Source organism: Schistocerca americana, chromosome 2, assembly GCF_021461395.2.
Source record: "Schistocerca americana isolate TAMUIC-IGC-003095 chromosome 2, iqSchAmer2.1, whole genome shotgun sequence".
NCBI lineage: Eukaryota > Metazoa > Arthropoda > Insecta > Orthoptera > Acrididae > Schistocerca > Schistocerca americana.
This window is the reverse complement of record NC_060120.1, coordinates 175,624,512-175,649,464: the sequence shown is the minus strand read 5'-3', so window position 1 is coordinate 175,649,464 and position 24,953 is coordinate 175,624,512. Positions and strand designations below refer to the sequence as shown.

At 37.6% G+C, this 24,953-nt stretch overlaps 1 protein-coding gene across 2 annotated transcripts in view; it reads right to left on the bottom strand.

The window, feature by feature from the left end:
• Nucleotides 1-554: 554 nt before the first annotated feature.
• LOC124596225 overlaps nucleotides 555-24,953 on the bottom strand; it is a 45,247-nt gene continuing 20,848 nt past the window's right edge. For both annotated transcript variants that reach the window (XM_047135281.1, XM_047135282.1), the window contains exons 7-9: nucleotides 24,722-24,847; nucleotides 9,071-9,201; nucleotides 555-990 (exon numbers count right to left, since the gene is read on the bottom strand). In XM_047135281.1, the coding sequence (XP_046991237.1) occupies nucleotides 887-990; nucleotides 9,071-9,201; nucleotides 24,722-24,847 (361 nt within the window). In that variant the 3' untranslated portion in view covers nucleotides 555-886. The remainder of the gene's footprint in view (nucleotides 991-9,070; nucleotides 9,202-24,721; nucleotides 24,848-24,953) is intronic.

Here is a 24,953-nt window from a genome sequence, read left to right as displayed (position 1 = left end):
GTGTCCGAACTATGTTTCCTCTCCTACAGTGGTGCTTGGTTCTGTGTTGTGAATTTCTTTGCTCCAAAGAGTTTCTTTTGTTTTCCATCTTTGTTCTCTTTGAAGTCTTTGTTATTGCTGTGAGTCATCTTTTAGATATTAAAGGAAAAAGATCAGTATTCTTTCTATAAAATTATATCCTAAGTTCATCCACGATACTCATCAACAATAAGATGAGTACTTACTTTATTCTACAAGTTATTTAATCAGCTTTTGAATAAGTATCTCTCTCTCAAAGTTTTGATACACTAAAATAGCAGAAAAGAACTTTATCTAAAAAAGTGTAATATTTTAAAAAACTGTGTATTACATAATTAGAGTAGAGGGTCATTTGAAGTGGAGTGGCTCCCTGGGATATTATATCTCAGATAGATCATTTCATCCCCTATACTTAGTGAGAATGGGATTCTTATGTTATAACTAATAATGGATGCCTTTCACATGTGGACTAAAAAACTTAACTGAAACTAAAGAAATTGCACATAAGTGGTATTTATAAATAAAAGAAATCGTGGTCCAAGTTTTAATAAGTTTTTAATAACTTTTGAAACATCAACTTTTATAATACATGCAATATAGCAACAGTATTTTAACAGCTGTTTGCTGCCTCTGATGAACTTGCAGAAATGTAGAATTCATTTTTAAGAAAACACAAAATGCACAAAAGATTTGACAAAATAATCCAAATCACAACTTAACACAAAAAGGTATTGGATCAAATGATAATAAATATACTATATTGATAGTTGTACATTGAATACTGACTAGTGTGTATTACTTTACATGGTTGCATTACTTATTTTACAGTGTAGCATTACACATTGTCAGTATGAAATAGTGGACATTATTACACATCTCCATAAGTATAAACATATACTCTGCCAGCACTGTAGGCAGCTGCAACAATTTCTTTCTTACCATCACCATCCAAGTCAGCTACAACTGATTTGCCTGAAAATAAAAGTTTATTTTGATTAAATAATCACCATTTCTGAAGACAAAGAAACTTTACTTCCACACACTGATAACTATCGTGGATTAACAATTTTCTGAAGACAAAGAAATTTTACTTCCACACACTGATAACTGTTGTGGATTAACAATTAGAAAAAATGAAGTCTGAATGAAGATTATTAATTCATTCATCATATGTACTGCATAATGAAGGAGCGCCTTCAATTATGTGAACTGAGTCATTTTGCAGTACATTAGTGAGGCGAAGAAGCCATTAAGAACTGAATGTATATTAACTAACATGTTAAATTACTATATACTATTTGTGCTTACACAAACTAAATTTAATAAAGCAAAATTAATAGGCAGCCCCCATTTAGAAGACAAATGGTGCTGCTTTTTCATTTATATTAAATAGCTACTCCATATCCAATATTGTTGTTGGCTTACTATCTACTTGACTTTGGATTAGTTATTTCTAACACTTAAGTTGTGCTCAAGTCAATACAAAGAGAAATACTTTCAAGGGCAAAACATCCTAAACTAAGTTGCCTGATTACTGTTTTTACATGTTGACTCAATTTTAAATTGCATCCAGTTGAATTCCATGGAATTTAACACAGCGTTTCATTTAGCACATGATCATTTATATATTTTTTTTCCTGGTGCCAGCAGGTTATTTTTGTTTCTCTAAAATCACATATGAGTCTTGTTGAGACTGAGACAACTGTTTGCCGTGAACCAGTCATAGGCTTGTGCAACAGTCATTTGAGCTGCATCTGGTAAGGTTGAGACTGGAACCTTGTTTAGTATGGCTGTGTCAACTGTAACAACTGACTTTCAAAGTCATTGGCAGATAATGTATGTCAATTAAAAACAAGAGTGAGACCAGTACTGATCCTTGCAGAACACTGACAGTCTTTCATTCCAAGATGTGATGAGGGAGTAAATATTGGTGGCTGGTTCACAGTGGCAACAGGTGAGTAACAGGAAGATAAGACATGTAACATATTTGGATAAAAATAGTAGCAATAGATTGAGATATAATTTGTGTTGTTAATCAAGTGCAGAAGAGAGGGTGGAAGGTGCTCAAATGTAAGAAGAAGGGTTGTTGTTGTTGTGGTCTTCAGTCCTGAGACTGGTTTTATGCAGCTCTCCATGCTACTCTATCCTGTGCAAGCTTCTTCATCTCCCAGTACCTACTGCAACCTACATCCTTCTGAATCTGCTTAGTGTATTCATCCCTTGGTCTCCCTCTATGATTTTTACCCTCCACGCTGCCCTCCAATACTAAATTGGTGATCCCTTGATGCCTCAGAACATGTCCTACCAACCGATCCCTTCTTCTGGTCAAGTTGTGCCACAAACTTCTCTTCTCCCCAATCCTATTCAATACTTCCTCATTAGTTATGTGATCTACCCATCTAATCTTCAGCATTCTTCTGTAGCACCACATTTCGAAAGCTTCTATTCTCTTCTTGTCCAAACTATTTATCGTCCATGTTTCACTTCCATACATGGCTACACTCCATACAAATACTTTCAGAAATGACTTCTTGACACTTAAATCTATACTCGATGTTAACAAATTTCTCTTCTTCAGAAACGCTTTCCTCGCCATTGCCAGTCTACATTTTATATCCTCTCTACTTCGACCATCATCAGTTATTTTGCTCCCCAAATAGCAAAACTCCTTTACTACTTTAAGTGTCTCATTTCCTAATCTAATTCCCTCAGCATCACCCGACTTAATTCGACTACATTCCATCATCCTCGTTTTGCTTTTGTTGATGTTCATCTTATATCCTCCTTTCAAGACGCTATCCATTCCGTTCAACTGCTCTTCCAAGTCCTTTGCCGTCTCTGACAGAATTACAATGTCATCGGCGAACCTCAAAGTTTTTATTTCTTTGCCATGGATTTTAATTCCTACTCCGAACTTTTCTTTTGTTTCTTTTATTTCTTGCTCAATATACAGATTGAATAACATTGGAGATAGGCTACAACCCTGTCTCACTCCCTTCCCAACCACTGCTTCCCTTTCATACCCCTCGACTCTTATATCTGCCATCTGCTTTCTGTACAAATTGTAAATAGGCTTTCGCTCTCTGTATTTTACCCCTGACACCTTCAGAATTTGAAAGAGAGTATTCCAATCAACATTGTCAAAAGCTTTCTCTAAGTCTACAAATGCTAGAAATGTAGGTTTGCCTTTCCTTAATCTTTCTTCTAAGATAAGTCGTAGGGTCAGTATTGCCTCACGTGTTCCAACATTTCTACAGAATCCAAACTGATCTTCCACGAGGTCGGCTTCTATCAGTTTTTCCATTCGTCTGTAAAGAATTCGCATTAGTATTTTGCAGCTGTGACTTATTAAACTGATAGTTCGGTAATTTTCACATCTGTCAACACCTGCTTTCTTTGGGATTGGAATTATTATATTCTTCTTGAAGTCTGAGGATATTTCGCCTGTTTCCTACATCTTGCTCACCAGATGGTAGAGTTTTGTCAGGACTGGCTCTCCCAAGGCTGTCAGTAGTTCTAATGGAATGTTGTCTACTCCGGGGGCTTGTTTCGACTTAGGTCTTTCAGTGCTCTGTCAAACTCTTCACGCAATATCATATCCCATTTCATCTTCATCTACATCCTCTTCCATTTCCATAATATTGTCCTCGAATACATCACCCTTGTATAGACCCTCTATATACTCCTTCCACCTTTCTGCTTTCCCTTCTTTGCTTAGAACTGGGTTTCCATCTGAGCTCTTGATATTCATACAAGTGGCTCTCTTTTCTCCAAAGTTCTCTTTAATTTTCCTGTTGGTGGTATCTATCTTACCCCTAGTGAGATAAGCCTCTACATCCTTACATTTGTCCTCTAGCCATCCCTGCTTAGCCATTTTGCACTTCCTGTCGATATCATTTTTAAGACGTTTGTATTCCTTTTTGCCTGCTTTATTTACTGCATTTTTATATTTTCTCCTTTCATCAATTAAATTCAATATTTCTTCTGGTTCCCAAGGATTTCTATTAGCCCTCGTCTTTTTACCTACTCGATCCTCTGCTGCCTTCACTACTTCATCCCTCAGAGCTACCCATTCTTCTTCTACTGTATTTCTTTCCCCCATTCCTGTCAATTGTTCCCTTATGCTCTCCCTGAAACTCTATACAACTTCTGGTTTAGTCAGTTTATCCAGGTCCCATCTCCTTAAATTCTCACTTTTTTGCAGTTTCTTCAGTTTTAATCTGCAGTTCATAACCAATAGATTGTGGTCAGAATCCACATCTGCCCCTGGAAATGTCTTACAATTTAAAACCTGGTTCCTAAATCTCTGTCTTACCATTATAAAATCTATCTGATACCTTCTAGTATCTCCAGGATTCTTCCATGTATACAACCTTCTTTTATGATTCTTGAACCAAGTGTTAGCTATGATTAAGTTGTGCTCTGTGCAAAATTCTACCAGGCGGCTTCCTCTTTCATTTCTTAGCCCCAATCCATATTCACCTGCTACGTTTCCTTCTCTCCCTTTTCCTACTCTCGAATTCCAGTCACCCATGACTATTAAATTTTCGTCCCCCTTCACTACCTGAATAATTTCTTTTATCTTATCATACATTTCATCAATTTCTTCATCATCTGCAGAGCTAGTTGGCATATAAACTTGTACTACTGTAGTAGGCATGGACTTCATGACTATCTTGGCCACAATAATGCGTTCACTATGCTGTTTGTAGTAGCTTAACCGAACTCCTATTTTTTTATTCATTATTAAACCTACTCCTGTACTACCCCTATTTGATTTTGTATTTACAACCCTGTATTCACCTGACCAAAAGTCTTGTTCCTCCTGCCACCGAACTTCACTAATTCCCACTATATCTAACTTTAACCTATCCATTTCCCTTTTTAAATTTTCTAACCTACCTGCCCGATTAAGGGATCTGACATTCCACACTCCGATCCGTAGAACACCAGCTTTCTTTCTCTGGAGCTAAAAAGTTGAAAGTTGAACATAAAAAGATCCCTTGGCAGTATGTGAGGAAGAAAGGGGCATTGCCAAATTTCAGCAACTGCTTGCATTTTGTTTTACTGAAAAGATGTGAGTGATGATGAACATTAGTTAAAAACCTCTCTCAGGTTACACATGCTCCACATGAGCCTCCTGCTGCTGCTTGGAGTGCAGCCATGAGGAGGAGATGGTGCAGTTCCTTACACTGTGCCAGCAAGCAGGCCACCTCCTCATGATGGATGCACTCCTGACTGCTAGAGATTGGCAGTGGTGGCACCGTGCACCTGGCTCCGAGGACACTGCACCACCCTCAAATGGAAAAAGGCTGAATATATGTAAACTAAGTAAACCTCTCAAACCTAGAGACTGAGTGAAAACATTCAAATAACAGACTTAATTATCAGAGACTTGTGTCATTCCACTATCTCACATTAAGCGAAACTACTCAAACCCGGAGAGTGAGTGAGAAACATTTGTATATCTCACAGGGCCACAGACACTAGTTTCATTCAATTCTTTCATTCAACTGATAAAACTGACTGAATGAAAAAGCAGTCAATGGGCCAGTTGGTTGTTAAAACCAATCAGCTGCCCCATCACTACTATTTATATGTAATCTTATCATATCATGTAATCAGTGACGTATTTAGAAAAATATATTACTGTGCTGTATATTGAGATTAGTAGCCTTTGCTGTTTCTGTATATATGCAAAGAATCATTCAATGTTGAAACAAGTATTATTATTATTATTATTATTATTATTATTATTATTATTATCATCATCATCATCATTCTCTTCATCATTATTACTATTATTAACTTTTATTATTCGAGCTGTGTATTTCACAGTTCATCCTTAGTTCACTCTTTTTATTAACAAGCAGTACTACTAGGGAGTAAATATATTGGCACTTGATTGCAAGAATTCCAAGACTATTTTTACGATCTGAGACGATAATAATATGTTAAGCTTGTAGCTGTTTTCAGAGAAATGTGACTGTAACCCTGACACAGTACCAACATAAAATGCAGACTCCTTGACAAATGCACCCATGTTGTGATTAGTAACTGAATTACATAGTGTGTGAGATGCCAAACTTGGAAAGCCCATTATAATAAGTGAATTGAAGTGAATTAAATTTTATTTGATTCTATAGTATTATGTTGCATGCATAAAGTGTGTGTGTGTTATGTACAACATATCAAAAACAGAAAACACTCAGTATCAGTTATTTCCTAAGGACTAATCATTTTGGTTTCCCTCTTTAAACACCACTGATGACAAAGAAAAACCCAGATAAATTAAATTTAATAGGCACAATTTCACCTGCAAAATATCTTTACTGACAGATACTTTTCAAGTTTCTTTGTTAAGTTAATGTGGTGTATACTATGATATAGGATTCTGAGTGATTTCTTCATAATGTGATACTGAAGTCCTTTTAGGCCCACAAGAATTGTCTATCAGAGGGATATGCTTCATATCTCGTTTTTTCTCTGAGCATTTTGGATGGTACATTATCATTCATTTGTGATCCACTCTGAACTGTCTTTTGTGATTTATATTGTTGTTTCATATATCTACAAATAAGTAAAAGATAAGATGCCAAGATTTCTGAAGCAGTTTCTTTATGTTTCAGAAGTGTCCCCCATCCCTTACCCCTCAATGTGAATACTCTTTTCATTCCCTGAATGTTTGAGTTTCCCCATACTGTCACTCTGTACTGCGGGTACTGTTGAAAGAATCCATGGTATACTTTGCACAGAAGCTGTTTGTCTGTGTGTTGTGGTAGCTGTTTCTTTATGAATGTGACAGTTCTGAGTTTCTTACAGACAGAATTAATACACTGTTTCTATTTAGTTCATTAGCCACAGTAATACCTAATAATTTAGTGGATTCTACTTCTTCCAGCCTTGTTTTGTCCACTTCTAAATCCTTATGGTCAGACTTTGGATTCTACTTCTTCCAGCCTTGTTTTGTCCACTTCTAAATCCTTATGCTCAGACTTCACTGAATATATAGTTTTATTTTCTGGTTTATAACCACTTAATTTTCCACTGGACTGCAATGCTTGTAGAAGTATATGCTGTTCTCTCAACCTGTTCCATATTTTGCTCACTGATCAATATTGTCAGGTCATCTGCATACAATGTTTTCTTCTCTTTCTGTTCAACATTTCTGTCGCATATAAAAAGGATAAATAGCAATGACCTAATTATAAATCCTGTGCCACTCTGTATTTGATGGTTTGTGACTGGTCTCTGTTCTACGTTGGTACACACTATTTCCTGTTCCATAGGTATAATTGTATCTGTTCTCCTGCTTGTCCTTGAGTGCTATAGCTTAGAAGACATATAGAAATATTATAGACACAAGTTTTTTTCTTCTAATGACTGTATAATATATTCTATCACACCATTAATCGCTGGGGGAAGAGAGGGGGGGGGGGGGGGGGTAGGTGTGTGAATTTATGTAATTAAACTTGATGAAAGCATTGACGTTTTATTTAACCAAGGATGGAAAACAGGAAAAATAACTTGACTTAGCTTATGGAACATAAACCAGAGAATAAGTGCAAAAACTGGGACTTGTGATGTCACTTATCTACTAGAGCATATGAAAAATTTATCTGATAAGACACAATATCTTACATTATATATTAATAAAGAACATTATTAAGAATAGATATGTGAGGCTATGAAGATGAAACAGCTTAATTACAAATCTAAATTAAGTATCTTTATCAATGGTAAAATTGTAGGAATGCTTCAGAAAACACTACCTGCATTACTGAGCTGTATTGTAAACTGGTTCAGCCTTGACAAGCTGATAATAAAAATAAATAGTACCATTAAATTCCTACATCATCAACAGAAATTGTGAAGACATTAATAATGCAGATGTGAGACACAGACATTGTAAGTGCAATCAGTACAAAACTTCTCAGGTCTTGCTCCAGGACAACTGCAAATGAGATACACACATTTACAGTATATTTAGAAGGTTAAGAACAATGTGTTATTTAATGAAAGTGCTTGAAAACTGTTGCCATAAGGAATGCCTGATGACTTGTAATGTGTAAATGTACATTCTGCCCTGAAGGATGAGATCACTTTGAGCTCTCTTTAAAAGGACATGAATTCTTACTCTTGCATGTATTTTTATTAAGAAATATATGCATTTTTTTGTAATACATCTATCAAAACTCAAAATATTCATTGTCATAACACTAAATGGAAAATAAACTTTCATGTGCAACAAGTAAAAACCATGTTCGCCAAAAGGGACACTACATTATTGTAAAATTACGAACAATAAGCTGCCAAAAAAAACTGTAATAATATATGGTCTCATAAAATTAAAAGCAGCGTTGTAAGGATGTTTACTTATGTACTGGTTCTGTAGCTTGAGTAAGTTCCTTCAGAACCTTGGAGCCAATAACATAATCGATATTATTGTGTGTGTGTATGTGTGGTGAGCTGCCAAGGAAACAGTATTATTTAAGCAATTGTAGATGAGTGTCCAGCTTATTCTGTACCCTGTATTACTGTTGTCCAGTCAATGTATTCGGTGCTGCATACAACCTGTATCTTATGTGTTGCTCTAAAAGGAACTACGTACAATAAAACATGTTTGTTTTTGTTACAGCAAGATTCATTTGTATCCTCGACAGTCCAAGTAATATTCTTGTTAGCTAGCTATATGGCAAAATTTCTTGCATCCTCTTAGAGAGACTGTTAGTTGATGAAGAGAGAAACTGAAGTAAGGCTGTTTTTATAACACTTACGCTTTTAATAACTCTTCAGTAATTTTGGTCATCAATTAACAAATGTGGGTAAATCAGTGACATTAGAAAGTGCTTACATGGACACTATTGTAGCTCCATCTCTTAAGCAGTTAAAGTGGTAATCAAATATTAAGTAAAACAGCCATCAATTTTAATTATTCTTTGTGTGTGTGATATTGCTTTTGTGTGAAAGAACAAGAACATTGTCAAAAACCAAAAACAGCTCACTCGTAGCATCAAAAAGATTGTCATTCTTAAGCATCACAACACCTTACCTGTTGTAGTAGCTTTTGTGTCCAAATAAACATTTTTCTCATAGCTCCAGTCATTTTTGTCTTGACTTGCTGCTGTGAGAATATAGTGCTTTCCATCATCATCACCTGACAAAAGTATATATGGCTTTTCCCTATAAGAAAGTATTTCAGTGATCAGTATTTATCATCTAAAGTGATGAGGACACCAAAAAAATGTTTCATGATAAAAAGATGTAGAATCTATGGTTGAATTCTAACCTGCTTACTCTATTTTGAGTGCATATTGTGTCGACAGTATCTGAGATGAGCTTTCCTTGTTAGGTACTGAGAGGTGATAGACACACAAGAGAAAAAATTGTGAAATCTGTAGTTTTCAGAAATTTATTGGTGTTAATGCTGACTTGTATGACATGTCACCTCAACACATCCACATTTGCTAACTAAAAATAACAGTTTATGCATTTTTATATTATCATACATCTCACATTAATGGTTAAATATGGTACAGAACATTATGGCAAAATGTAAGTAATTTAGGGGTAAAGGTAACAACTCACTGAATAGTAGAGGTGCTGAGATGTCAGCAGGCACATGAACAAGAGTGAAAACTTTTGTGGCATATCTCTGTGGAAGACCCAGATGAGAGACTGTACTGTTCACCCACCCACCACATCCTACTCCATTCCTGTCACAGGTATATCCTATCACATCGCAGGCAGAGTCACCTGTGGAAGAAGCCATGTCCTTACCACCTCCGCTGCAATTTTTGCACAGTATTTTACGTGGGCATGACCACCAAATAACTGCCCTCCCAAATGAATGACTACTGCCATACTGTGGCCAAGAGCAGATGTGACCCCCCCCCCCCCTCCCCCCTTGTGGAACATGCTGCTGGGTGCTACTTTAAAAGCCACTCCCCATCTGGATTCTTCCCTCCAGCAACAGATTTTCTGAATTACACAGATAGAAATTATCCTTGCAACACATCCTTTGGTCCAGAAATCCAACTGCCCTCAATCTTCACTAGTCCCATGCCTCACACACACACCTCCACTATGACACCAGTCCTTAACTTCACTCATCTTGCACCCACAACCTCTTCCCACAGTTTCCCCTTCATCTGTTTGGCCCAACTCCCAATCCATTCCCCATGTTATCATCATTGTGTGTTTCTTGAGCTTAGTGGTGCTCATGCCCATGTGTCACATTTCTAACATGTGCACCTGATACCTTTCACTCCATTATCTGTAGCCCATACAACCAGCAGCCACTCTCTGAGCCATCAGCACTCCTTCCCCAATTCTCCCTCGTGTTCCTCACCTCCTTTCTCCTGTCACAAATGTCACCTAACACAGCCTCTCATCCCCCAACCCCCATCTACATGCGGAACTGCAGAACTAAGTTTTCAGTCTGTTTTAAGTGCTTATCAATGACTCAAAGCCTCTACTATTTGCTAAGTTTTTACTTTTACTCCTAAATTAATGACATTAAGAATTCTCTCTCTTAAAGCCTACACCATTAGGGAACTCCTGTATTCTCTGAAATTTACTCTCTCATCCAATATTTCAGCAACCTAAGGAATAAATTCAAATCCTAGAACTATCCACTGAACTCACTCTGCAAGCAGATATTTCTTCCATCATGGTGAAGTTGAACCAGTTAATGATCAAATCATGAAAACAAGAAATCAGTAATTCTAAACACTGCGGTAAAGTTTTTAGACTCAAATGACCCATAAAAAAGTTTTCTGACTTGCTTACTCCTAAATATCTGCCTACTCTCATAGCTAAATCTGCCCTGTGCATTCTTTTGGTGCCATAAAGCTAAGCCCCACAACCATTATTATGAACTTAATCAAATACATCATTTTAGTCATACTGTAACCGATTTACATGGATAGACCTACTTTTAGACTTGCTCTATTTAGTCTTTCTATATGGTGTTGAAATTTATCTGTACTAGAAGCAAAAGTACAACTTCATCATAAAAATCAAAACCATTCAGATATGTTCTGACTTTTTCTTTGCCATACCTTATTTTCTATTGTTTCATCAGTTATTTTTGCAATCTAGGCATTGAGTTATTAGCCTATTTTGTAACACTGCTGGTTTTTTGCATATTGGTACAAGCATAATCAAACCATATAATTTACAGTTATGAAAGAAATTAACTATTAATACTAAGTATATAACATAATACATTCCAAATCACGGGATATTAAAATAAACTACTGAATAATACATTTCTAATAGTGTACAGGTTTACGAAGACAAATTAGTCAATGAATCAGGTTTTTCACAAGCTATTAAAAGGTAATATCAAGGAGTGAAAAGCAGCTAAAGTTTATTCACTAGCTGTGCAGCATAGTTCTTGTACTACCTCTTCACCTTCTATATTTAAAGTAGAGACAGTTTCTGTCCATTATTTCTAGGGCATAGCAAGCGGGCACAATGGACAGAAACTGTCTCTTTCTTCTTCCAGCTAATAAGGGAATAAGGAATACATTAAGTAATTAAAAATCACAATATTTTACAGGCATAGACAGTTGTATGTGAAGTATGTTAATGGCAAGAAACAATCAGTGCCTTCTCTGTGGAATACAATGGAGATACTATCGAAGACAGTGCTGCCAAGGCAGAGTTACTAAACACAACCTTTCGAAATGCCTCCACAAAAGAAGACTAAGTAAATATTCCAGTATTTGAATTGAGAACAGCTGCCAACATGAGTAACATAGAAGTAAATATCCCCAGAGTAGTGAAGCAACTTAAATCACATAATAAAAGCAAGGCTTCTGGTCCAGACTGTATACCAATTAGGTTCCTTTCGGAGTATGCTGATGCATTAGCTCCATACTTAACAATCATATACAACCGTTCACTCGATGAAAGATCCGTACCCAAAGACTGGAAAGTTGCACAGGTCACACCAATATTCAAGAAAGGTAGTAGGAGTAATCCACTTAATTACAGGCCCATATTGTTAACATTGACATGCAGCACAATTTTAGAACATATATTGTGTTCAAACATTATGAATTACCTTGAAGAAAACTGTCTATTGACACACAGTCAACATGGGTTTAGAGAGCTTTGTTCCTGTGAAATACAACTAGCTCTTTATTCACATGAAGTGTTGAGTGCTATTGACAAGGGATTTCAAATCGATTCCATATTTCTGGATTTCTGAAAGGCTTTAGACACCGTTCCATAAAAGCGGCTTGTAGTTAAATTGCATGCTTATGGAATATCATCTCAGTTATGTGACTGGATTTGTGATTTCTTGTCAGAGAGGTCAGAGTTCATAGTAATTGACGGAAAGTCATTGAGTAAAACAGAAGTGATTTATGGTGTTCCTCAAGGTAGTGTTATAGGCCCATTGCTGTTCCTTATCTATATAAACGATTTGGGAGACAATCTGAGAAGCCATCTTAGGTTGTTTGCAGATGACACTGTCGTTTAAAGACTAATAAAGTCATCAGAACCTCAAAACAAATTTCAAAACGATTTAGGAAAGATATTTGAATAGTGCGAAAATTGGCAGTTGACCCTTAATAACGAAAAGTGTGAGGTCATCTACATGAGTGCTAAAAGGAATTTGTTAAACTTCAGTTACACAATAAATCAGTCAAATCTAAAAGCCATAAATTCAACTAAATTCCTAGGTATTACAATTACGAACAACTTAAATTGAAAGGAACACACAGAAAATGTTGTGGGGAAGGCTAACCAAAAACTGTGTTGTAGTGGCAGGACACTTAGAAAATGTAACAGATTTACTAAGGAGATTGCCTACACTATGCTTGTCTGTCCTCTTTTAGAATACTACTGTGCGGTGTTGGACCCTCACCAGATGGAGTACATCGAAAAATTTCAAAGAAGGGCAGCATGTTTTATGTTATCACAAAATGTGGGAGAGAGTGTCACAGAAATGATACAGGATTTGGGCTGGACATCATTAAAAGAAAGGCGTTTTTCCTTGCGACAGAATCTTCTCACAAAATTCCAATCACCAACTTTCTCCACCGAATGTGAAAATATTTTGTTGATACTGACCTACATAGGGAGAAACGATCACCTTGATAAAATAAGGGAAATCAGAGCTCGTACAGGAAGATATCTACATCTACATCTACATCTACATCAACATCCATACCCCGCAAGCCACCTGATGGTGTGTGGTGGAGGGTACTTTGAGTACATCTATCAGTTCTCCCTTCTATTCCAGTCTTGTATTGTTTGTGGAAAGAAAGATTGTTGGTATGCCTCTGTGTGGCCTCTAATCTCTCTAATTTTATCCTCATGGTCTCTTCGCGAGATGTACGTAGGAGGGAGCAATACACTGCTTGACTCCTCGGTGCTTGTTCATTCAGTGCGCTATACGAGATTGGAATAATAGAGAATTGTGAAGGTGGTTTGATGAACCCTCTGCCAGGCACTTAAATGTGATTTGCAGAGTATCGATGTAGATGTCACCACAGATTATGTTATTAAGAAATGTGATAACATTACTACACCACCACAGTTCCATTTGCAGAACAGTCCACTGTCAACTGCAGCTTCCCCTAGTTGCTTGAAGAATTATTCAAGAAAGGGAAAAAATAAGATGTACCAAATTACGGGCCAGTTATATATTACCTGATTTCTCAAGGCTTCATGGAAAACAAATATGTTCAGAAAAGACTTCCTAATACTTAAATTTGATGTAAAAACATTTTTTTTTCTTTTTCAGGAAAGCTTTACTTGCTGTTAGCCATCTACTTTATATGTCATCTATTCTTTTTCCATAATCAGACTTTTTTTACCCATACAGTAAAACATGTCTACTACGATGAACATTAGATTATAAATCACAGAGGTGACTCATTTTCTCAGGAGGTCCAAATGGCCTTATTTCATGTACTTTCAGCATCTCATTTCCAAATCTAATTTCTTCAGTACTGTCTGGCTTAATTTAAATGCATTGTAATACCCTTGTTTTACTTTTATTTGTTCAAAACACACTATCCATCCCCTACAATTCACTTTGAAACTCTTTTGTGATCTCTGACTGACTGACAGGCCAAATTACCAAAGGATGCTATCTTCTTTACAATTTAACAATTTAATGTAAGAATGGGAAGGGCATAATCATCAAGCCTTATCAAACATAACTACGGTTATCTATGTTAAAATTCTACCATGTTTTAAATTCAACAAAAATTCTTGTTCGGTGTCTGCTACGTGCCAAATGCTCTAAAGTCATAAACAGGCAAAAATCAAACAATGGAAAATTCAGGATGGAATGTAACATTATTATGAAAAGGAAAGTTGCTACTTACCATATAGCAGAGATGCTGAGTTGCCAATAGCCACAACAAAAAAGACTGTCACAAAGTTAATGAGAGTTGTGTGTGTGTGTGTGTGTGTGTGTGTGTGTGTGTGTTTATTTGTGACAGTCTTTTTGTTGTGCCTATCTATGACTCAGCATCTTTGCTATATGGTGAGTAGCAACTTTCCATTTCATAGTATTATTACATTAACAGCCAATATTTTTTAAAGAATAATCCAAATGGCAAGTCAAAAGTTACTTCACTCTATCAGATGTTATTTACCTCAGACACTTAGTATATGTTTGGTTTGCAATGTCAGCTAGCTTATGAGGTCCTACAGTTAAAGAACAATAATACATGTTCACCTCTGAAAATAAGTATTCTGATCATATGTCATTTTGAACAACCTTATGTCTGGAGCTCTCAAGTTAAAATACTACTCATAATGGTGAAGAAACTAGCAAGGAACATCATTGTACTTGAATAAATGGGAACAATTCATTTAAAAAAATTGTTGTTTAATATTCAGTGCATCAGTTCAGTAAAATGGCTTTAAATTTTTCAATGATAGTTTCCACCCACACAATTTTAAAAAGGAGATATGTTTCTGGAACTGCTATTTACCCCCCCCCCCCCCTCCCCACGTTCCAACATATAGGTATTTACAAGGTCTACTACTGTGAATCTTTGCCCTTTTTCACAAGAAAGATCTTTGCAGATCTCATTGTAATTTTGACGAATGCATGTTGGATAGAATATATCCACAGTTTCTCAGGACCCAAAAGAGTTAGATGGAAGTGTAACTGACCATTATGTCGTATTGTGTAACAAATAAAATAAGGAATATCTATCTGGAGGCAACAGAGCTCTAACAACACTTTGTGACTCTTGTAGCATTTCCCTTTGACTGAAATGACGTTTACAAAAATATATTTTATTACCCTTTCTGAGGAGGCACAAGATCATAAATAACAACTGATGAATATTCTGTACTACAACACTTTTGACTTTTACATTATTAACTGATTGCTTTAAAAGTATTAAAAATAAGAACGAAGTAATACATTGTAATAGGACACCCTCCACTAACATTTTTTTTTTCTTATAAAAATAGTCAATACCAAGTATACTTTCAATTCTTGTATAGGTGAACATTATCTCAGCTGTTTAACTAAATGAATTTCATTTGATTTTGTATACAAGGTTTGTTTTTTTATATATATATATATATATATATATATATATATAAACAAAGATGATGTGACTTACCAAATGAAAGTGCTGGCAGGTCGACAGACACACAAACAAACACAAACATACACACAAAATTCAAGCTTTCGCAACAAACTGTTGCCTCATCAGGAAAAAGGGAAGGAGAGGGAAAGACGAAAGGAAGTGGGTTTTAAGGGAGAGGGTAAGGAGTCATTCCAATCCCGGGAGCGGAAAGACTTACCTTAGGGGGAAAAAGGACGGATATACACTCGCACACACACACATATCCATCCACACATATACAGACACAAGCAGACATATTTAAAGACAAAGAGTTTGGGCAGAGATGTCAGTCGAGGCAGAAGTGCAGAGGCAAAGATGTTGTTGAATGACAGGTGAGGTATGAGTGGCGGCAACTTGAAATTAGCGGAGATTGAGGCCTGGTGGATAACGGGAAGAGAGGATACATTGAAGAGCAAGTTCCCATCTCCGGAGTTCGGATAGGTTGGTGTTAGTGGGAAGTATCCAGATAACCCGGACGGTGTAACACTGCGCCAAGATGTGCTGGCCGTGCACCAAGGCATGTTTAGCCACAGGGTGATCCTCATTACCAACAAACACTGTCTGCCTGTGTCCATTCATGCGAATGGACAGTTTGTTGCTGGTCATTCCCACATAGAATGCATCACAGTGTAGGCAGGTCAGTTGGTAGATCACGTGGGTGCTTTCACACGTGGCTCTGCCTTTGATCGTGTACACCCTCCGGGTTACAGGACTGGAGTAGGTGGTGGTGGGAGGGTGCATGGGACAGGTTTTACACTGGGGGCGGTTACAAGGGTAGGAGCCAGAGGGTAGGGAAGGTGGTTTGGGGATTTCATAGGGATGAACTAACAGGTTACGAAGGTTAGGTGGACGGCGGAAAGACACTCTTGGTGGAGTGGGGAGGATTTCATGAAGGATGGATCTCATTTCTGGGCAGGATTTTAGGAAGTCATATCCCTGCTGGAGAGCCACATTCAGAATCTGATCCAGTCCCGGAAAGTATCCTGTCACAAGTGGGGCACTTTTGTGGTTCTTCTGTGGGAGGTTCTGGGTTTGAGAGGATGAGGAAGTTGCTCTGGTTATTTGCTTCTGTACCAGGTCGGGAGGGTAGTTGCGGGATGCGAAAGCTGTTGTCAGGTTGTTGGTGTAATGCTTCAGGGATTCCGGACTGGAGCAGATTCGTTTGCCACGAAGACCTAGGCTGTAGGGAAGGGACCGTTTGATGTGGAATGGGTGGCAGCTGTCGTAATGGAGGTACTGTTGCTTGTTGGTGGGTTTGATGTGGACGGACGTGTGAAGCTGGCCATTGGACAGGTGGAGGTCAACATCAAGGAAAGTGGCATGGGATTTGGAGTAGGACCAGGTGAATCTGATGGAACCAAAGGAGTTGAGGTTGGAGAGGAAATTCTGGAGTTCTTCTTCACTGTGAGTCCAGATCATGAAGATGTCATCAATAAATCTGTACCAAACTTTGGGTTGACAGGCCTGGGTAACCAAGAAGGCTTCCTCTAAGCGACCCATGAATAGGTTGGCGTACGAAGGGGCCATCCTGGTACCCGTGCCACTTTCCTTGATGTTGACCTCCACCTGTCCAATGGCCAGCTTCACACGTCCGTCCACATCAAACCCACCAACAAGCAACAGTACCTCCATTACGACAGCTGCCACCCATTCCACATCAAACGGTCCCTTCCCTACAGCCTAGGTCTTCGTGGCAAACGAATCTGCTCCAGTCCGGAATCCCTGAAGCATTACACCAACAACCTGACAACAGCTTTCGCATCCCGCAACTACCCTCCCGACCTGGTACAGAAGCAAATAACCAGAGCAACTTCCTCATCCTCTCAAACCCAGAACCTCCCACAGAAGAACCACAAAAGTGCCCCACTTGTGACAGGATACTTTCCGGGACTGGATCAGATTCTGAATGTGGCTCTCCAGCAGGGATATGACTTCCTAAAATCCTGCCCAGAAATGAGATCCATCCTTCATGAAATCCTCCCCACTCCACCAAGAGTGTCTTTCCGCCATCCACCTAACCTTCGTAACCTGTTAGTTCATCCCTATGAAATCCCCAAACCACCTTCCCTACCCTCTGGCTCCTACCCTTGTAACCGCCCCCAGTGTAAAACCTGTCCCATGCACCCTCCCACCACCACCTACTCCAGTCCTGTAACCCGGAAGGTGTACACGATCAAAGGCAGAGCCACGTGTGAAAGCACCCACGTGATCTACCAACTGACCTGCCTACACTGTGATGCATTCTATGTGGGAATGACCAGCAACAAACTGTCCATTCGCATGAATGGACACAGGCAGACAGTGTTTGTTGGTAATGAGGATCACCCTGTGGCTAAACATGCCTTGGTGCACGGCCAGCACATCTTGGCACAGTGTTACACCGTCCGGGTTATCTGGATACTTCCCACTAACACCAACCTATCCGAACTCCGGAGATGGGAACTTGCTCTTCAATATATCCTCTCTTCCCGTTATCCACCAGGCCTCAATCTCCGCTAATTTCAAGTTGCCGCCACTCATTCGCCTGTCATTCAACAACATCTTTGCCTCTGCACTTCTGCCTCGACTGACATCTCTGCCCAAACTCTTTGTCTTTAAATATGTCTGCTTGTGTCTGTATATGTGTGGATGGATATGTGTGTGTGTGCGAGTGTATACCCGTCCTTTTTTCCCCCTAAGGTAAGTCTTTCCGCTCCCGGGATTGGAATGACTCCTTACCCTCTCCCTTAAAACCCACTTCCTTTCGTCTTTCCCTCTCCTTCCCTCTTTCCTGATGAGGCAACAGTTTGTTGCGAAAGCTTGAATTTTGTGTGTATGTTTGTGTTTGTTTGTGTGTCTGTCGACCTGCCAGCACTTTCATTTGGTAAGTCACATCATCTTTGTTTTTAGATATATATTTCCTACGTGGAATGTTTCCCTCTATTATAACTATATATATATATATATATATATATATATATATATATATATATATATATATATATATATATATATATATATATATATATATATATATATATACACAGGGTGTTTCAAAAATGACCGGTATATTTGAAACGGCAATAAAAACTAAACGAGCAGCGATAGAAATACACCGTTTGTTGCAATATGCTTGGGACAACAGTACATTTTCAGGCAGACAAACTTTCGAAATTACAGTAGTTACAATTTTCAACAACAGATGGCGCTGCGGTCTGGGAAACTCTATAGTACGATATTTTCCACATATCCACCATGCGTAGCAATAATATGGCGTAGTCTCTGAATGAAATTACCCGAAACCTTTGACAACGTGTCTGGCGGAATGGCTTCACATGCAGATGAGTTGTACTGCTTCAGCTGTTCAATTGTTTCTGGATTCTGGCGGTACACCTGGTCTTTCAAGTGTCCCCACAGAAAGAAGTCACAGGGGTTCATGTCTGGCGAATAGGGAGGCCAATCCACTGCCGCCTCCTGTATGTTTCGGATAGCCCAAAGCAATCACACGATCATCGAAATATTCATTCAGGAAATTAAAGACGTTGGCCGTGCGATGTGGCCGGGCACCATCTTGCATAAACCACGAGGTGTTCGCAGTGTCGTCTAAGGCAGTTTGTACTGCCACAAATTCACGAAGAATGTCCAGATAGCGTGATGCAGTAATCGTTTCGGATCTGAAAAATGGGCCAATGATTCCTTTGGAAGAAATGGCGGCCCAGACCAGTACTTTTTGAGGATGCAGGGACGATGGGACTGCAACATGGGGCTTTTCGGTTCCCCATATGCACCAGTTCTGTTTATTGACGAAGCCGTCCAGGTAAAAATAAGCTTCGTCAGTAAACCAAATGCATATCGCCGTCATCAATCCTGTGCACTATATCGTTAGCGAATGTCTCTCGTGCAGCAATGGTAGTGGCGCTGAGGGGTTGCCGCGTTTGAATTTTGTATGGATAGAGGTGTAAACGCTGGCGCATGAGACGATACGTGGACGTTGGCGTCATTTGGACCGCAGCTGCAACATGGCGAACGGAAACCCGAGGCCGCTGTTGGATCAGCTGCTGCACTAGCTGCGCGTTGCCCTCTGTGGTTGCCGTACGCTGTCGCCCTACCTTTCCAGCACGTTCATCCGTCACGTTCCCAGTCCGTTGAAATTTTTCAAACAGATCCTTTATTGTATCGCTTTTCGGTCCTTTGGTTACATTAAACCTCCGTTGAAAACTTCGTCTTGTTGCAACAACACTGTGTTCTAGACGGTGGAATTCCAACACCAGAAAAATCCTCTGTTATAAGGAATAAACCATGTTGTCTACAGCACACTTGCACGTTGTGAACAGCACACGCTTACAGCAGAAAGACGACGTACAGAATGGCGCACCCACAGACTGCGTTGTCTTCTATATCTTTCACATCACTTGCAGCGCCATCTGTTGTTGAAAATTGTAACTACTGTAATTTCGAAAGTTTGTTCGCCTGAAAATGTACTGTTGTCCCAAGCATATTGCAACAAACGGTGTATTTCTATCGCTGCTCGTTTAGTTTTTATTGCCGTTTCAAATATACCGGTCATTTTTGAAACACCCTGTATATATATATATATAAACCTTGTATACAAAATCAAATGAAATTCATTTAGTTAAACAGCTGAGATAATGTGTATTTCTATCGCTGCTCGTTTAGTTTTTATTGCCGTTTCAAATACACCAGTCATTTTTGAAACATCCTGTATATATATTGTATACAAGGTTTTATATTTAAGGCTAAAATGTATAAAAAGAAATTAATTTGTTACAATCAATACAGCTAAAATTACTTATTCTTTTGAAATATTTGAAATTACAAAATATCTGGCATACTTAAAATTCATTATATTAATTGCACAATCTAACACTAATTTTTAAATTTGTTTCTGGATTCACTAACAAAATAATGATATAACTTGGTGAAGATTCTTCTTTTCTCAAGAAAGTCTGTAAACTCTGTTGTTTTGTAAACTCTTTAGAATATTGTTAGTACCGCAGAATGTAAGTGGTAGTGTGCATGCCTCTGATGAAATGAGACATGTTTTTAATTTTAGCACTAACAATGTAATTATAGTTTTTATTGAAGTGGAAACTGTAAAGACAGTGTGACATAGAAGAATAGGTCAAATAAAATAAAAAAAACCATAGAAACAGAGTTTACTTCATCAGTTATCAGAGCAACTGAAACCCACTACGTTAAAAAAAAATTACAGTCTCAAGAATCTACCTTTACATGTGTCTGTAGCCAACAATGAGAAAATCAAAATAAGTATGAATAGTTTTTTGTATATAGTACACCTCTGGAAGCTTATTAAAGTAATGAAGAGACAAAAATTTAATGGTGATGAGTGGAAGGACAAGATTACAACCTGTAGCCAAAAATGCAAGAATAATCAAATATAGAAAAAGAATAATTTACATTTTTTAAGTGACAGGAAACAGACACACAGTGATAACCACAAAAGGGACATTCTATGTCAAGTCAACCAAGCCATCTCACCCACTATCTCAGAATTGGATGAAATTTGTCTTATTTGCTCTCCTTAGAAATAAGTAACCATACCAAATTTTAGCATCTTATCTCTCCATTTTCATTTATGACATTTTAAAGCTCAGAAGTTCTGACATGTTTGACACCACAATGACGCAAAATTACACTTACTAACACTTGAAAATAAATTACAATCTTTACATTTATCATCTATTCTGTGCTAGTGTTCATGTACTCTAAGGATTGTAAACATAATTACCAAATACCTTGAAGTCAATTGACCAAGGCAGGTAAATTTGTATACTTATATTTTTGTCTTTTACTTTCTGAAAACCTTGGTTCAGCATTGCATTGAATATCACATAAAGACAGTGCAGTAATCCCCCTTCTTTTCCCCAAAATAAACCTCAAATCAAGAGCTATCATGTGGAAAAATAAAATTTAGTTAGGTTTTCACTCCTTGAAAGTATATTTCCTGCTACACTGGAATTTTTAGATCAATTTTTTATTGTTCATCTTACACAATCTGTCATTTTTGCATATTTTAATATTTAAAAAAAAATTTTCATTGCTTTCAATGTTATTATCCATTTTAATAAATAATACTTGTTTAAAAACTAAGGAACAAATGGCAACAGGCAATGTCATGCACTCTGGTCCAAATACTTATGACAAAATTGAAATTTTAAATAATTAAACTTATAAAACAAACTGGCTTAACCAAGAGCAGTTTAAAAAAAAAGAATGATGATGGTAACATAACTTCTAATTTATTTACTTTTTTAACCACACTGATAAAGTTAAAGTAATTTAAAATGGCAACACTTTTCCCTAACCAGAGTACATCTCTGTGACACACAAGTTGCCCAATGAGGAATCAACTGAAAAGACATCCAACTCAGCAGCCAAACTTCCCCCTGTGGGGGGACTCCTGGCCATCAGTGTCATATGGTCATTTCATTTCATTACCATGTGATAAAATGCATGATTTGGGGCATAAAAAGTGCCAGGCATAAAAGTGAAGAATGCAGAAGGAGAGGAGGATATGCAATAAAACTTCATGGGTTGAGAGAGTACAGATGCCATTTCAGTGATTATAAAATCAAATCAGATTTACTGAGAACATGGCAGTACGACAGCACTTATCAGTATGACGTTGCATCCCCAGTGCCCTGAATGTATGAACCGATTCAGTTGGGAAGAGTGTGATAAAACCATTGTGTCCTCTTCTGAGGCAAGATTGTCCACAACTGTTGCAACTGGTCCTTGATAACCTGGATATCAGTTCTGGAAAGGCATTGACATCAGAGCTGGTTCCACACGTGTTCTATCAAAGACAGATCTAGAGATCTTGCTTGCCACTTGAGTACCTCAACATCAGACAGACAATTCATGAAGACAGGTGCCATGTGTGGACTAGTACTGTCCTGTCAAAAAAATGGCACCATGATATTGTTGCATGAGAGGTAACACATGAGGACACAGGATGTCCATTATGTACTGCTGTGCTCTCAAAGTTTCCTCAATCACTACCTGAAGTCATACGCAAATGGTGCTCCACACAATGATCCCAGAAGTAACATCTCTTTGCCTCTCCAAAACACTGTAAGAATGGGACGTATTCCCAGGTAGCTACCATACTTGCCGATGATGGTCATCTGGGATGGTGCAGAACAGTGATTCATCACTGAACACAATGTGCAGTTGTTTGTGTTGTGGTGCAAATGGAAGCCTATGAATGCAATATTAATTTCCTAGTCTGGCTGAGTCTCTGACTAATGGTTCAGGATGACATAGAATATTGCAGGGAGTCCACTGGCTGTTGTTGGATGGCAGGCACAGGTGTAAAGCAGTTACAATGTGCTTGGTGCACAGTACAGCAGTCCTCCCTTGTGGTGGTTAAATGTGATCTACTGGAACCTTGACAGCAAATATGCCTGACCTCATGTTCCTATCTTCGCCAACATATCCAAATGCCCCATAAATCTGGACAATGCATGATTCAGTCAACTGGCTAAATTGAGACCCACTGTGCCCCTCAAACTGTGCCAGGTGATCATAACACAGTCTTCCATAAGTATGCCCTATCAGTCCAGGTAACAGCACTAAACATGAACAACATTAATGCACTCTGGTGGCTGTTGTACTTCTCACAGAGAGCTGCAATTCAAATCATTTACAGTCCTGCCAATGGTGTGTACATGTACAAATTTACATTGACATCCTACCACATCTTCTGGGTGCTTCATTTTTTTGTGGACTGCGTATTTAGTGTAAATTTCATCAAATCAACTGTTTTCTTCCAAAATGTTCTCCCTCTGTGTACCAAATCCTCCTCACCTGGTGAAACTCTAAACAGTTTATTATTATCACAAAAATTCATTACTAAATCATATACTTCAGGTTTCAGCTTCATTCCTCTTGTCAGGCTAGGTTCTGCCAAGAAACTCTATTCGCTAAAAAGATTCAGTGCACTGTATAGTCAGAAATTTCAAAAGCACTCTGAATTTATTATCAGGAACAGTTCAGTGATGCAGAGCCAGTCAGCAGGTGATTTTTTTTATTCTCTGTATATTGGTGTATATTGTTCCTTATGATATAGAGCAGTAAGTCTATTTCAACAGCTCCAGTATTTACTAATGCTGTATCATTTTCTGCACTTCAACATCTAATGCAACTTTTTACATTTTCTGCCAGTTTTTGAATTTTAACTTTTGCATATTCTTTTTTACAGTCCTCATTAAGTGCACATAATTTCAAAAGTGAGCACTTCCATGTAAGAAATATTAAAGATTTTGTACACCAGAAAACATGGATACCAACATACAAATATTTGTTGTTTTTTGTTGTGACTATATAATTTATATTGCTACTTATTCCTTAGGTTGTAAACAAAATATTATTTATTAAAATGAATAATAAAATTGAAAATATAAAATTATAAGAAACTGTCTTTACAAATATTGGAACAATAACAGATTTTGAGACACACCAAAATAAACAACTGTCCTAAAATTTCTTATATAGCAGTAAATATAAAGGAGTGAAAAACCATACTAACTCATTTTACTGAGTAACAGCTCACATTTTGAGGAGAATTTTTGAAAAAATATTTTGCATACTATCATACTGTCTTTAAGTGATATCCACTATAATGCTAAACCAAGTTTTTTACAAGATAAAACACAATAATATAAATATTTACTCTTTTCTTTCCTTGATGAGTTCACATAAAAGGTACTAGATAATTTTGTTTACAAACCCTATACTTCAGAGTATATGACCACCAAATTTTACATGCAATGGATGATAAATTAAACTATTGTAATTTATTTTTCAGATGTTAGAAAGCGTCATTTTGTCTCATCGCAGTGTTAAAAATGTCAAAACTACCAAACCTTAAAATGACATAAAATGAAAATAGAGAAAGGTAAAATGCTAAAATTTTCTGATTACTAGTCTGTCTATGGAGAGCAAATATGGTCAGTGAGAAAATGTTTTTTTGCTCTGAGTGCCATGAAATGAGCAAACGTTTTTTGACCAGAGATGTAAATGATGAAATGATACAAAACTAATAAAATAATAATCACACTTACCCTGACTGCTCATGTTCGTCAGAGATGTAAAACAAGTGCGCAGCACCAGGTGTCATAGACTGACCTCCCAGAATGAAATTAGCCTCAAATCCTTCAGCAAGTGTGTGTCTCTCAAATGTTCCTGTTCTGAGAAATGATGAAACTTTACATAGTAAAGAAGCAGACCTTAACATAGGTAAGTAATGTGCCATAAAAAGAAAAGCATACATGAAAAATATTTTGTGCGTAAAAA